Source organism: Brachyhypopomus gauderio, unplaced genomic scaffold (genome assembly GCF_052324685.1).
Source record: "Brachyhypopomus gauderio isolate BG-103 unplaced genomic scaffold, BGAUD_0.2 sc116, whole genome shotgun sequence".
Lineage (NCBI taxonomy): Eukaryota > Metazoa > Chordata > Actinopteri > Gymnotiformes > Hypopomidae > Brachyhypopomus > Brachyhypopomus gauderio.
Genome location: NW_027506937.1, coordinates 350726 through 367617, shown reverse-complemented (window position 1 = coordinate 367617; position 16892 = coordinate 350726). Strand labels below are relative to the sequence as shown.

The 16892-nt window shown below is 40.7% G+C and overlaps 1 protein-coding gene across 1 annotated transcript; it reads left to right on the top strand.

Annotated features, from left to right (window-relative positions):
* The first annotated feature begins 2647 nt into the window (after window positions 1–2647).
* Window positions 2648–16545, top strand: LOC143497932 (E3 ubiquitin-protein ligase TRIM39-like). Its single transcript, XM_076993577.1, has 6 exons — window positions 2648–3099; window positions 3442–3537; window positions 3648–3878; window positions 4130–4152; window positions 4291–4409; window positions 9294–16545. Exons 1-6 carry the CDS (start codon window positions 2695–2697, stop codon window positions 9836–9838), a joined length of 1419 nt encoding a protein of 472 aa, XP_076849692.1. The 5' UTR covers window positions 2648–2694; the 3' UTR covers window positions 9839–16545.
* The last annotated feature ends 347 nt before the right edge of the window (window positions 16546–16892 follow it).

Here is a 16892-nt window from a genome sequence, read left to right as displayed (position 1 = left end):
TTTTTAGCCTACTGCAAACGCATAGAGTATTGGAAGGCACACAAGCGCTTATACCGACATTCTTACTAATAAACAACTTGATCAATAATATAATGTAAGCAAAACATATAGTGATTAATATTAGAGATTTGATTAATACTTTGACTTGTCAAAATATATAAATTATGATAAGCTGTTGATTCTATACTGTAATGTAAACAAACTATGAAGGGATTAAGATGAAAATCACAACAAGAGGTTTGTTAACTTCCTTTCTAGCTGGTTCAAGCATCTGAAGGAGCTGAACAACCAGAGATGGACAAGTATTCTGCTTTAGGAAAGCCATGGTTAGTCTAAGTGTACCTATAGACTAGTTCAAAAGGGACCAAATCAAATCAGCTTCAGTACAATCTGGCTTAGCTATTGTGCCAGGACCTTGTGTCTAGCATGTGTGTGCAGGTAAAAAGGGTAATTACCTAAGTAGACAAGCCAAATTGAAACTGGGAAAAAAAAGTTGTGCGAAAGATGATTTTGGTCTGAACTAACCACTAGCACACTGGACCAAAGACTGCAACAGTGAAGTTATACAAAGACAGTGAAGTCTGATAACGGTGCTAAATAATTATCCCAATACTTCTGCAGGACAGGGGAAATCAGTGGGATGGCACACAAGTTAAAGCAACTGAATTACTATTGAAGTAATCAGAGATTTTAAAAGTAAAGTAAATATACTGATCTTCAGTTGATTTGCTCAATGAATGTGAATAGTAGTAAACAAATTAGAATAAGGTATTACCAAACTAAAGTTACCAAGAATTAGCTTTCCTCTATAGGAAGACTTAAGAAGCGCTCTGGCGCCCTCTTCTGGCGAATTTGGAGATGGTCTTATTCTAATGGCTTGAAAGCCTGCAATATGAAAATATGGTTGATATCAAACAAATATGGTTGAGCCAGAAATCTCCCTCACGCAGGGGCACCAATTATGTAGGTGCTGGCCAAATTTATTTAGTAATCAGTCTCATAAAATTACCTACGAAATGGAGGGAGTTCAGACCGTGTTAAATTTACCCAAATTTTATATAAACTCATTTAACTAAGGTCGCTACTAATTGTGGTCAACTCCCGTAGCCCAAATTGTTTGATTAACAAACTATGAATCTGAAGGTTACAGTTCAAATAATAGTTCATCTTAACGTCGACAGCGATAACTACCCCGGGACACCATGCAACGGACCACCGAGGGACCGCCGATCGAACGGCCACCGCATCTTCCCCTGGACGGAGCAACGCGATCCAGCGGAACCTTCTCCTCAAAAGCGCACGAAGGAGTCCTCCTCAAGAGGCTACCTGGCCTACTGCGCGGGCCGCGGACTGAACAACTCAAAGTAAGACTGTGCATCTGGGCAGACTTAGAACAATATCTTGTTTTACTCTTTTCTGTGTGCTTAGATCGATATTTTGTGAATGCTTGTTTGCAGTGGTGTTTATAATCACGTCCATGTTAAACCGTACTCTGTTTAAGGCTTAAAGAGATATTCTGTTCAAAGCTTAAATAGGTATTCTGTTTAAACTTGTTCGGTTATTCACACTGATTCCTCGTGTACTTAAAACGTGTTAAACGTGTGCCCCACTATACGCTCGTTGGGGCTGTATAGTGACTGACGAAACCGTGCCTTATGGCCCATTTCCACTAGGGGCCAGTTGGAGTAAATTTGCGTTGTGTTCGTGACTAGTGAGAGCTCGGTTTGGTTTTCGCGCCATCGAGTTTCTCTTTGTCCAAAGGATCTCCTCCCCCATACGCACGTCCACATGCACGCGCATCCGCGCGCACTCGAATACACATCCACACACACACACACACACACACACACACACACACACACACACACACACACTAGCCTACCCTGTTGCCCCCTTTGTTTGTGATGTTTTTAACTATTATGCTTTGTGATTAATAAATGTTTTATGTTTAAATGCTGTCGTTTGAGTCGTTGTTTCTCTGTTACAACCTGAAGCCAGAACTATTATTTGAACTGTAACCTTCAGATTCATAGTTTGTTAATCAAACAATTTGGGCTACAGGAGTTGACCACAATTAGTGGCGACCTTAGTTAAATGAGTTTATATAAAATTTGGGTAAATTTAACACGGTCTGAACTCCCTCCATTTCGTAGGTAATTTTATGAGACTGATTACTAAATAAATTTGGCCAGCACCTACACCACAATCCACAATTAGGTGCTTCCGTTACATAAATATTTACTTTACCATGTTGTGTTGCACTACTATGTAATGAGTAAATATAAAACCTGAAATTGAGTTAGTGGACGTTTCCCTGATTCAAGTACTTGATAGTAAACTGGCGCCATCTGGTGGAGCAATAATAGTTTTTCAGCTCCTTTATTTCTTTACAAAAGCTCCGCCTCCCTGTACACACCTGCCTGTTTGAGGAAGTAAATCTGGGAGTGACACACAAGTCTTTATTAATTATACGTTCAAGTGAGTTATAAATATTATGAGAACCTCTTAACTCTGGTATTTACTTCTTTCTGTCTTATTTCTGAAAGGAGTCTAAACTCCCTCAGCTGGATAAAGGACTACAGTGACTGATTCTCTCCTGTGCTACTGTGTTTATTACAGAAGATCTAAAAGTGAAAGTGAAGTTTGTACAGAAGGAGACATTACAGAGAAACAGCACAGCAGCTGTTGGAGGAAATGGCTGCTACAAACCCTCTGTCAGAAGAAGAGTTTTCATGTCCTGTGTGCTGTGACATCTTCAGGGATCCTGTTATACTGTCATGTAGCCACAGTGTGTGTAAAACCTGTCTGCAGCAGTTCTGGGAAACCAAGGGATCTCAAGAATGTCCAGTTTGTAGGAGAAGATCTTCAAGAGATGATCCTCCCTGTAATCTTGCACTAAAGAACCTGTGTGAGTCTTTTCTAGCGAGCAGGAGTCAGAGATCTTCAGCAGGGTCTGAGGTGCTCTGCAGTCTGCACAATGAGAAACGCAAACTCTTCTGTCTGGAGGACCAACAGCCTGTGTGTGTGGTGTGTCAGATTTCAAAGGCACATAAAACTCACGACTGCTGTCCAGTAGAGGAAGCTGTGTTTGACTTTAAGGTATGAAATGTACACTACTGTTTTATCTGTAATGTTTTTCCAGTGTTTACAATTATCTTGAAATATATGTTAGACAGTCTAGATTACATTTGTCAGATGATGAGATTTCAGACAGCTAAATCAGACATTCACAGTGAAACTTAATATAAATAAAAATATTGATATACAATCTGCTATGATATATCAAACATCTCCATTTGATATTAAAGGATGAAAAGGAATCATAGTAATCACGCCATTGTGTTGTCGTTATAATCTCTGTAATCTCCAGCACATCTATACAGATACAGTGATGAGTCCTGTAAGACTCACACTGTCCTCTACTAAACCCGTATTTTACAGGACAAACTCAAGACCTCACTGGAGTCTCTACAGCAGCATCTGAAGGTCTTGGAGAAAGATAAACAAGTCTGTGAGAAAACAGCAGCACACATTAAGGTGAAAGGTCACTCTGAGTTCTGAATGGTGCCGTGATCACTGTCCACGTACACCATAATGAAACACACACATTTGGACAGTTTATATTTCCTCATCATCTCCCATTCCAGTATCAGGCCCAGCACACAGAGAGGCAGATAAAGGAGGAGTTTGAGAAGATCCATCAGTTTCTACGAGATGAAGAAGCAGCAAGAATAGCTGCACTGAAGGAGGAAGAGGAGCAGAAGAGTCACATGATGAGGAGGAAGATTGAGGAGATGAGTGGAGAAATAGCATCTCTTTCAGATCAAATCAGAAACACAGAGAAGGAGATGGAAGCTGAGAACATCCCGTTCTTACTAGTAAGAATCACTCAGTCTGTCTCTTTCTCACTTATACACACAAATGCACACAAAAAAGTAAAATGTTTTGACATTTGTTTTAGTTTGTGTGTGTGTGTGTGTGTGTGTGTGATTGTGTGTGTGTGTGTAAGGGTCTTTAGACACATTGATGTTATCATCATATAAGGAAGATGCATGTTTGACCCTCATATAAACAAAATGACTAAAATTTGATTTCATTTTCTGTGTTTGTCCCTCTGTTTCCTTCTCAGAATGTGTCGTCCACATTGAAACAGTAAGTGATTATTATTTCTGTTTGATCTCCATATTGTGTTACACATTGTGTTTGTGAATTTATTCTGATCAGATCTTCAGTATGTGGTTTTTTAATAATATGGTATTTTAATAATATAATATCTTTATACATTTCCAGAGTTCATCACACCCCAAAACAACATGAGAAGGTGTCAGGAACTCTGATCAATGTAGCAAAACATCTTTCCAACCTGAAGTTCAGAGTCTGGGAGAGAATGCAGAAGATTCTCCAGTACTGTGAGTTTTGGTGTTCTTTGATTAATTAGAGTAATTCTGTTCTCCTCACAATTAGAACTCTATAGAGAGAGAAACATTAACATTGTGTGTTTGGTACATGAACTATTCCAGTATTAAAGGCTGTATTAGTATAAACAATGAGGGGGATGACCAGTTGACTGCTGGTCTGAGGAGTCAGTCCATGAGGAGATCTACACCACCCACTCTCCACCTCTACACCACCCACTCTCCACCTCTACACCACCCACTCTACACCACCCACTCTCCACCTCTACACACCACCCACTCTCCACCTCTACACCACCCACTCTCCACCTCTACACCACCCACTCTACACCACCCACTCTCCACCTCTACACACCACCCACTCTCCCTGGGACATCACCACCTCCACCTGCTCCTCCATCCTGTCTCCTCCTCCATCCTGTAAATAATGAAGATACTAGGGGTCTATAGGAAGTCCGGTACTCTGAGTCTGAGTTCCATGGTTCTCTGTCCTTGGGGGACCAAGCGTGTCAGCTGAGATCCTCCCATATCATTGTGCCTGTCTATGTCCCTGTCATCATTTTTGAGTCTGCGTTTGTCTGATTGGACAGACGTATATAAAAATTGTCACGCTACAGTTCTGGACCCCTCCTTTTGGGCGTGTGTTTATGTTGTCTACGTCTAGTTATGTCCGTCTGTGTATCCACCTCTACACACCACCCACTCTCCACCTCTACACACCACCCACTCTCCACCTCTACACACCACCCACTCTCCCCTCTACACACCACCCACTCTCCACCTCTACACACCACCCACGTTATAATGATCTAGATAAGGCATATGGGGTTTCTATCCATACTAGGGTTGCAGCGGTAACCGGTTTCACGGTATACCACGGTATTAAAATGCACGGTTATCATATCGTGTGCGTTTGCTTATTACCGGTAAAAAGCAAGCCAGCGGAGAAACTGACCCGCGCATGCGCAACTCCGCTCCGGTTCAGCTACTCCGCCCACAGCGGTGAGAATGGCAGAAAGTGCATCAGACTTAACACATTATTTAACAAAAAAAAGCTAAACTAAAATCAGCGGCGAAAATGACGTAATCGCGGTGGCTCCGCCCGGACATACTTGGTCTCGCGCGCTGTCGATTCGCGAGGTCGTGCACCTCTCGAATTTTGTAACTTTGCGCGCGCTGCGCCTCAGCGCAATGAACAAAGTCATGTTTGCAGGGTTCATACACCTTTATAAGGTGGAATTAAAGTACTTGTACGTAACTTTAAAGGTCCGTTTCAATATTTCCCAGCACCTTAAACTTAATTAAGTTAAATATTTATAAATTTACTCGAAATAATTCGCTTATTTAATCACATTATTTAATGGTTGTTTATTTCCAAAACGCTCAATCTTAACGTCTTCACGTTCTCTCATGTTTCGTCCTGGAATTACAAGAGGCTCGTATTTGTTAACGTAAGACAAAAGAACTGTGCGGAGTCGCGAGCTACGGTCACTAGTGAAAGTATAAACCTAGCTTTTTAAGGTCCTTTCTTTCACTGGATGTGAAAGACGCCATTAATTTACATGCGTTCATTTTCAAATTCTAACGTGCCTGTTTTTGATATGTTAAAACCAGACTCGGTGTGAAAGCCTTAAAATAGAAATCTCTATTGTGAGGATCATGTCAGAAATAAATCCTCTCTTCCTGCAGTATCTGGTTATATTCTAACTTGGAAGTACAACGGACGTTTACAACAGTTGTTGATCAGACAGCGACCCCGGCTGAGTTTATCAGATATTAAATAATTTAAACTTAAATAATTGTACTGAAATCCATGATTTAGGTTTCTCTAATTTTGCAGTATTTATATAAACATGTGTACAGCTTATTTTTTTAAAGGACACATTTTGTATACAATAGTTCCAGGTTTCTACAATAAATAGTTAATTGAACAAAAATAACTTGTTGTAATTTCTTTAAGGGTCAGTGTATCTTTTAATAATATACAAACTAACTGTGATACCGTGATAACCGTGATACCGCGGTATTTTCTGAGACGGTTATCATACCGTGAAAATCTCATACCGTTGCAACCCTAATCCATACTAACAGGGTTATATGAAAAAAACTGTCCTTTAAGAAAAAACAAAGGGGATTGCAAATGCATGCAAAAAGAAAAATAGCCTATTATATAATAGATTTTAAAAACAAAGAACAAAAGAAGCAGAATACAAATATAAGAGGTAAAAAAATAAATTAATAAGTATTATCAAATCAAATCAAATATATTTGTATTGCGCTTTTCACAACACATGTTGTCACAAAGCGCTTTACATGATTTACAAGGTTAATAATACTATGGGTCCAAATCCCTAATGAGCAAGCCAAAGGCGACAGTGGCAAGGAAAAACTCCCTATGATGGTGGGGAATAGGAAGAAACCTTGGGAGGACCAAGACTCAAAAGGGAACCCATCCTCCATTGGGCGGCCCGTTAACACACAAATTACAGAAAAACAAATTATACAGATGAATACACAAGTTACAAACAAATCACACAATCAGGCTAAGTATAACTTAAACTAGAATGAAAGTTCTGGGCCAAAGTAAACATATGAGTCTTTAGTAGCGATTTAAACATTGAGACCGTGTCTGAGTCCCGAATAGAGGCAGGAAGATTATTCCACAGTTGTGGAGCTTTAAAAGAAAAGGCTCTTCCACCTGCTGTGATCTTTTTGATCCTAGGAACAGTTAATAACCCTGCGTCCTGCGAACGAAGTGAACGTGCTGGGTTGTAATGATCTCACTTCATGTTGATTATTTAATTTAATTTAAATTAGATTTTTAAAACATATCGCCCTGTTATTCCTATATCTGACACGGTTAACAGACACAGTCTCAATGGTTTGGTAGGTAGGGAAGTAAGTTCTACTTAGCGAATGGCCGTTGGAAACCTTTTTTTTTTTTTTTTCATTTTTGGGTGATGTTGTCCTTAACCGTCTGTCTGTCTGTTGTCAGACTAGTACATGGGTTAAAGTTCTCCGTCACTACGACGGATTTCCGTCATTTGATTTTTTGGGGGGAAAATTCCGTCAAATCATAATAAACCACACACGCGCGTGCTATCTGTTTTGTGGCCAAAATATGATTCTCTCACTGGTGCTCTTCAGCATTGGATGTATATATATATATATATATATATGTATATAATTGAGGGTCCGCGCGCCGAAAATGACGTAATCGCGGTGGCTCCACCCGTGCGCGAGAGCCTCGCGCGCTGGCGATTCGCGAGGTCGTGCACCTCTCGAATTTTGTAACTTCGCGCGCGCCACGCTTCAGCCCAATGTACTAATCATTAAATATTCATTTGTTCATTCATTTTGAATATTATAATGTCATGTCCATACTATAAAGTGACTACATTTCAATTTTTATTTGAATTTGTAGTGAAATATAGATGTTATGGTTATTTATACTGGAGAATCTCTCCACCGATCACAGACTTTTCTTCATTTAGCTTTAATACAGTCGGAGAAAATAGGCGCATTTCTTCCATTAAAATGTCAACTTTTTATTTTTAAACCAATTTAACATGGATGATGTTGTTCTGTTTGTATTTAAAAGCTCTATCCAGTGGTGTGATTTAATTTGCCATTTTTGGATATTTAATTTTTTTGTAACATACCTACTTAAAGCAGGTAATCTTACAGCTTATGTTTTTGCGATAGTGAATCTGATAAAAACAAGAAAGCTTCATACCTTTTAAAACTCACCAGGATTCATTAAATTTGACTTGATTTTAAAATAATTTTCTGGAGGAGGACCCCCAGATAACTCCATTATATAAACATTTATGTACATTTATTGCTCAGGTGTTGCATTTTGTTGCTTCATAGATTCTCTCTTCTGTCCTTACACAGGCTGTTTAGATAAATATACTTTATAAATGTGTTTATTATGTAGAATTAGGCAAAAGAGGCCTTGTCCCAACTACACCACATTGTCAGTAATTTACATTTACATTTATGGCACTTGGCAGACGCCCTTATCCAGAGCAACTTACATTTTTATACAAGTGAGCAATTGAGGGTTAAGGGCCTTGCTCAGGGGCACCTCAGTCATGGCCTCAGGTCTGGGAATCGAGCCCACAACCCTCCGGTCACAAGACCAGTTCCCTAACCGCCAGGCCATGATAATTACTGGCATTGTCTTTTGCCAGGAAAAATTTTCAGTCAAATGAAAATTTCTTGCTTTAACCCATGGACTATTATGAGACTTAGTAAGAAGTATTACTATGAGAAAGTACTGGAGCAGTGTAGGAGTAATATAATTTGCTCTCAAAATGGCAGGGAAAAAATGCACAACAAAACAAAAATATGAAGATGAACAGAGGACGTTTTTAACAGAGTGGGCAGCCCTAGCCCGGCACCCGGGGAGCAGTTGGGGTTAGGTGCCTTGCTCAAGGAAACCTCAGTCATGACTTCAGGCCTGGGAATCAAACCCACAAACCTCTGGTCACAAGACCAGTTCCCTACCACCAGATCATGACTGCCCACACACTGTTTTTGTGTGACATTTACAATAAATCTGAGCAGAGGCCTCTCTCTCTGTGTGTGTGTGTGTGTGTGTGTGTGTGTGTGTGTGTGTGTGTGTGTGTGTGTGTGTGTGTGAAAGGGATGGTTGATGTTCAAGCGTGCCCATGTGTATGATGTGATGTTTGTTTATGTTGTATAACCAAAATAAACTTCTAATTCAATTCAACACACATCATCACCATCACTTCCCTCTTATCAACCTACTGCAGCATTTCACTCAGAGTAAAGGGCCTGCAGTCAGTAGATGTGACCTCGTCACATAAACACATGAAGAACATGATGATTCATTCTGTTCTCTCTCCTCAGACCCTGTTACTCTGGACCCCAACACCGCACATCCAGACCTCCACCTGTCTGATGATCTCACTACTGTAGAACTCAGACCACAGGACTCACTGCTTCCTGATAATCCAGAGAGATTTGATGTGTGTGCGTGTGTCCTGGGCTCTGAGGGCTTTAACTCAGGGACACACTGCTGGGATGTTGATGTTGGAGACAGTGATGTCTGGATACTGGGTGTAATTATAGAGTCTGAATGGAGAAAGGGACAGAGGGTCTGGGATTCAGTGTGGCGTCTGGGCTACAGGAAGTTCACCGGTAAATACTGGACACGCTGCCCAGGACAGACACCTCACTACTTCACACCTACAGAGAAAGTGCAGAGGGTCAGAGTTCAGCTGGACTGGGACAGGGGGAAAGTGACATTCACTGATCTTCTAACCAGTTCACACCTGCGCACTATAACACACACTTTTACTCACACTGTTTTCCCTTTATTCTATAATAACAGTTCCTTTCCTGTGAGGATCTTACCAGCAAAGATATCAGTAACAGTGGAACAGCAAAATTAATGTTGCCTTGAATTAATCTGCATACATGTAATAATGAACATTATATAATATACAGTCCCTGACATAAGTTCTGTCGCTTATCCATGTTTTGGAAACAAAAGCTTATAACCTGACTTTAAATTCATCTATTCGTTTTAGAAATGACTCATATGAGAGCTGAAACCCTCCCAAATGAGATTTAATTTACGAAAATAAATTTGCTTCACTGCAGAAATATTGATCATTTAATGAACACAGAAAGGTCAGATTTTGGCAAGACAAAAGTTGTCGCCCACAGAAAGTAAGGTGAAAATCAAACAAATAATTCACTTCATATACAAATATATGCTTCATAACACTGGTGAATGACATTGTGGTGGTATTAGAGCCACATTTAATATTTTGTGTGACTTCCACGAGCTTGAAGGACCGCATACATGCGGTTCGACAATGATTCATACAATAGCAAAGAACGCAGTCTTACATGCCTCCCAGTGTTCATCAAAATTCTTTGGTTTTGTCTTCCAAGCTTCCTCTTTCATCCTACCCCAAACATGCTCAATGATGTTCATGTCTGGTGACTGGGCTGGCCAGTCCTGGAGCACCTTGATCTTCTTCGCCTTGAGGAACTTTGATGTAGAGATGGATGTATGAGATGGATCACTATCCTGCTGAAAAATTTGGCCCCTTTTATGATTGGGAATGTAAGATGTAGCTAATACTTCTTGATATTTTAGGCTATTGATATTGCCTTCCACCTTGCAAATGTTTCGCACACCCCCATACTAAATGTAACCCCAGACCATTATCTTTCCACCACCAAACTTGACTGTTTTCTGGGTGAGTCTTGGATCCATACGGGCTCCAGTACTGTGGTGTAATTCAACTGAAGATTCATCTGAGAAATCCACCTTCTGCCACTTATCCAACTTCCATCTGTTTAGCAGGCTGTGTGCCTTGGCAAATGCCACACGGTTTTTTACCTGCCTTTTGTTTAGTGCTGGCTTCTGGGCGCTGATTCGACCATGGAGGCCATTTTGAGACAGAATCCTACAAACTGTTCTAGTTGACACAGGGACTTGAGGTGACCAGGCCTGGTGGAGCTCTGTTGCAGTGGAAGAGGGACTGGCTTTGGATTTTCTAACCAACAAACGTTCCTCCCGAGCAGTTGTCTTGTGGAGTCTGCCGGACCTGGGCTTGTCAAAAACATCTCCAGTCTCTTCAAATCTTTTCTAAAACCAATCGATGAATTTAAAGTCAGGTTATAAGCTTTTGTTTCCACAACATGGATAAGCGACAGAACTTATGTCAGGGACTGTATATATATACTGCTCAAAAAAATTAAGGGAACGCTAAAATAACATCCTAGATCTCAATTAATAAAATATTCCAGTTGAAAATCTTTTTTTATTACATAGTGGAATGCGATGAGAACAAAATAACATAAAATGATGAATGTAAATCAATATTATCCCATGGAGGTCTGGATTTTGGAATACTCAAAATCAAAGTGGAAAATCCAATGACTGATTCAGCGTCAGTGGAAATTCCTCAAGACAAGTTAAAATGAGGTTCAGTAGTGTGTGTGGCCTCCACGTGCCTGTATGACCTCCCTACAACACCTGGACATGCTCCTGATGAGATGGTGGATGTTCTGCTGAGGAATCTCCTCCCAGACCTGGATTAAAACATCAGTCAACTGATTGGATTCAGGTCTGGGGAATGGGCAGGCCAATCCATAACATCAAAGCCTTCATCATGCAGGAACTGCTGACACACTTCAGCCACATGAGACCTAGCATTGTCATGCATCAGAAGGAACCCAGGACCCACTGCACCAGCATATGGTATCACAATGGGTCTGAGAATCTCATCCTGGTACCTAATGGCAGTCAGGGTATCTCTGGCTAGCTCATGGAGGTCTGTGTGGCCCTCCAAAGAAATGCCCCCCCACACCGTTACTGACCCACTGCCAATCCGGTCATGCTGGAGGATGTTGTAGGCAGTAGAACATTCTCCACAGTGTCTACAGACTCTGTCACGTCTCCAGACTCTATCATGTGTTCAGTGTGAACCTGCTCTCATCTGTGAAGAGCACAGGGTGCCAATGGTGAATCTGCCAATCTTGGTGTTCTCTGGCAAATGACAATCACTCTGCACGGTGTTGGGCTGTAAGCACAAGCCCCACATGTGGACGTCAGGCCCTCATACCACTCTCATGGAGTCTTCCTGACAGTTTGAGCAGAAACATGGATATTAGTGGCCTGCTGGAGGTCATTTTGCAGGGCTCTGGCACTGCTCCTCCTGTTCCTTCTTACACAAAGGAGGAGTTAGTGGTCCTGCTGCTGGGTTGTTGCCCTCCTACGGCCCCCTCCTTGTCTCCTGGTGTCTGCTCCATGCTCTGGACACTGTGCTGACAGACACAGCAAACCTTCTTGCCACAGCTCACATTGATGTGCCATCCTGGATGAGCTGAACTACCTGAGCAACTTATGTGGGTTGTAGACACAGCATCATGCTACCTCTATGTAGTGATGGGACATCTGAAGCTAGGCTTCGAAGCGTGTACCGAGTAAAAAGGGGCGTGTCCGATGAAGCCCCGCTTCGGAGCTTGTGTCATATTGAGCAAAATCACGTGATCAGCAACAAACGAGGCCTCGCATTACATCGGCCACGTCATTGCTTCATTTTGCGTATCGTTTTTCTAAATAAAAGCGCTATGAACCCTGTTGCTTCGTGTTGTAGTAGGTGGTTAAATTTAAAATCTGGAACGTTCTAAATTCTTTTTGTTTGATCAGGATGTACATCAGATTCACACATCAAAAACAGACTAAAAACCATTGGAAGAGGCAAACCTTATTTGTAATGTTAAAAACATTTTACATTTGGCAGACGCCCTTATCCAGAGCGACTTACATTTTATCTCATTTTTATATAAGTGAACAATTGAGGATTAAGGGGCACCTCAGTCATGGCCTCAGGCCTGGGGATCGAACCCACGACCCTCCGATTACAAGCTCAGTTCCCTAACCACTTCCCTTCCCTAACCACCAGGTCATGACTGCCAAACCAGATCTAGAAGCCCCAAGAAGCAATTATTTTAAACACATTCTGTTTTTAAAAAAAATCTGTTTCTAACTCCAAATATTCAGTCACTCAACAATCACTCAATTCCCAACATAGTAAAGTACAACATATCTTCATTGTCAAATACGTTCATGACATACAAGAAAACCCAACACAACCACTAATGGTCAAGGATTAGATTGGCTACAAATCACTTTAATAATTAAAACATGACAATTAAGTATGATTTAAATGATTCTCCTGTTACTAAACATGAGTTTGATGGAAACTTTGTGACAATATTGCATTTACACATTTTTGAAAGTATGATCCAACTGAATGACGAGGCTGTTACAGTTTCACCAGCAGATGTCACTAGTGAGTGATGAATGAAGCCTCGAGTAATGAACCTTTTTGCAAAGCAAAGGGTTGGAAAGCTTCATTGCTTCAAGAGGCTTCATTTGCCCATCACTACCTCTATGGTGAGAGAACTGACAAAATGCCAAAGTGACCAAAACATCAGCTAGAAAGGATGAGAACAGAGAAAAGGTCTGTGGTCTCCACCTGCAGAACCTCCTTTATAGGGGGTGTTTTGCTAATTGCCTCTCATTTCTACCTGTTGTCAGTTCAATTTGCACAACAGCAGGTGAAATTTATTCACAATCAGTGTTGCTTCCTAAATGAACAAGTTGGTTTCACAGAAGTGTGATTAATTTGGAGTTACATTGTGTTGTTAAAATGTTCCCTTTATTTTTTGAGCAGTGTATATTAGAATACTTCAATACATGTTTTTTATATTAATATCCTCACCTGACTTAGCCACAAGATGCAGTTTTATTGTTTTAAACAACAGTTTGTCAGGACATTTTTAATGCCTGAATTGTCAGACAGGGCCCGTATTTATCAAACTTCTTAGAGTGGAATTTTGGACTTAAGTGCTGAAAAATTCTTAGATTTGCTCCTACTCACAGAGTTAAGTGTAAGTGCCAGTTATCAAAACTCTCAAGTATAAGAATCACTCTTACTCTCCTGAAAAGTTAAGACTGCTCCAGAGGACTCTTAAGATGTTAAGAGTTGCCACTAGGGGGCTGAGAAGGCACCGAGAAAACAGAGACGCGTGCGAACCTTCATTTTAGGTACACATTTCAGTTTTATAGATATATAAATATGCACAATGCACAAATATGCACAATAATTAGGCATTAAGATAAGCATGGGTTTAATTTTTTTTCTTCCTTTCATTTTTTTCGTGCAAGAGTGTAATATTCATGCTGCGATTTTCATACTTTAATTTTAAGCTTTGACGTCTGACTCGTCAGTTATTGTATGTCATTTTGGAGTGAGTCCTCTGCCAGACCTCCTTCAGACGCCCACTTTTCCTCCGGCCATTCATGACTGGAGGAATGGCCGGAGGAAGAGGGATATAATAATTATTATATCTATATATCTATATATATAATGTTGCAGTCATAATTTTTGTGAAATAACCGTGTATTTACGTGGTTAATAAATAATAAAAAAAATATTTCATATCTACCTTTAAGTATGTGACATGCACTGGTATGTATATTTTTCCCTTCTTTCTTTTGTTATTCATATATTTCAGGCTGAGGACCACCGGGCAAGCCTATTAGCGTAGTTGGTGATTTGGTGCAGCGTCTCATGGGGGGAGACACTGTGGTGATCTGTGGAGTGGAGGGGGGTCAGGATCCTGCATTAATGAAATTCTAAAACATATCTCAAAGACAAGGTTTTTATCATTTATTTAGATTTGCACACAAACACTGTGATGCTAATTGTCACTTCAAAATTATTGCATCCATCAGTAATAAAGAAGCTGCTCGTGCTCCCGACCCTGCTGACTTGAGCGCAGATTCTCCATCTGCCCCTCCCTCTCTGACAGCGCTTCCAAACACCACCAGTCATGAATGGCCGGAGGAAGAGTGGGCGTCTGAAGGACGTCTGGCAGAGGACTCACTCCCAAATGACATACAAGAACTGTAAAGGCAGAAGTCAGTCAGAGATGATGTCCGGGTGGCACAAGTCCTGTTTCAAAAAGTTGGTTCAAGCTGCTTTCAGTGAATATCCGAGCATCATGGGTTGACCCAGGCCATTTGGGTACAACATCTAAAATGTTGTATTCTGCATCAAACCCAACTTGAGTGTTGATGCTGTGGTATCTCTTTCTGTTCACATAAACATCCTCATTAATGCTGGGAGCAATGATCTTTATGTGAGTGCCATCAATTGCACCTACAACTCCTGGAAATCCAGCTATCTGCATAAACTGGGTTTGCTTCTGTTGGATGACATGGGGTGTTGTTGGGAAGTCAATAAAGCGGGTTACAATGTGTGGCGCTGTAAGTGCCATAATTGTTTGCATGACGACTCGGCTAATTGTTGGTTGGGATGGTCCCAAATCATCAGCACTACACTGCTGCATTTTCCTGTAGCAAGAAAACGAAGCTTCAGCACTACTTTTAATTCAGCTGGGATGACGTTGCTGCGTAGTTGAAGGTGAGATGACGTCTCTCACCAAGTCAGTGACAATGATGATTCCTGCTCTGTCCAGTCTATATCGTTTGATTAATTGAAAGTCATCAAACATTTCCAAAACATTCTTCCTCTCTTGGAAGGTTCGCACGCGTCTCTGTCTTCTCAGTGCCATCTCAGCCCCCTGGTGGCAACTGATGGTTTCACAGACACTGAGAAGCTGTTGAAATGACACTCAACTGCATGACCTGGGCCCGTATTTATCAAACTTCTTAGAATTACTCCTAAGAATGCTGCTATGAATTGACTTATGTCTAAAATAATTCTTAGTTAAAAGCTGAGACTAAAAGTTAGTTATCAAGCCTCTCAGTCTCACTTTAAGCGAAGTGTAGGAGTAATTCTTAAGCGTCAGTCTCAGAGCTGATTTACGACACCTGGCTGTGCCGCAAAGCTGATCCTGGATGACGTCGTTTCAAAACCCCCTGCAAGAACCAATCACTGGATCGGATTTCATGTTCAATAATATTTCCTGAGAAACGTCAAGATAAAATTCAGAAAATGTTGAAATACCTTCACATTTAACTTAATAATGTTGTAATCATATTTTTTGTGAAATTACACAGCGTATTTACATAGTTAATAAATAATCCATTAAAAAAATATTTCATATCTACCTTTAAGTATGTGACATGCACTGGTATGTATAATTTTCCCTTCTTTCTTTTGTTATTCATATATTTTCTCAGATTTATTTTGGATACTGCATACATTCTAACCGAATCACATTCAGGCGGACAACCACCGGGCAAGCCTCTTAGCGCAGTTTGTGAGATGGTGCAGCGTATCATGGGGGAAGACACTGTGGTGATCTGTGGAGTGGATCCTGCATTAATGAAATTCTAAAACATATCTCAAAGACAAGGTTTTTATCAGTTATTTAGAGTTGCACACAAACATTGATATGCTAATTGTCACTTCAAAATTATTGCATCCATCAGTAATAAAGAAGCTGCTCGTTCTTCCGACCCTGCTGGCTTGAGCGCAGATTCTCCATCTGCCCCTCCCTCTCTGACAGCGCTTCCAAACACCTCCAGTCATGAATGGCCGGAGGAAGAGTGGGCGTCTGAAGGACGTCTGGCAGAGGACTCACTCCAAAATGACATACAAGAACTGACAAGGCAGACGTCAAAGCTTAAAATTAAAGTACTAAAATCGCAGCATGAATATTACACTCTTGCATGAAAAAAATGAAAGGAAGAACAAAAAAATTTAATCCCATGCTTATCTTAATGCCTAATTATTGTGCATATTTGTGCATTGTGCATATTTATGTGCATATTTACATATCTATAAAATTGAAATGTGTGAAGGTTCGCACGCATCTCTGTCTTCTCAGTGCCATCTCAGCCCCCTAGTGGCAACTCTTAACAACTTATGAGTCCTCTGGAGCAGTTTTAACTTTTCGGGAGAGTAAGAGTGATTCTTGAGAGTTTTGATAACTGGCACTTACACTTAA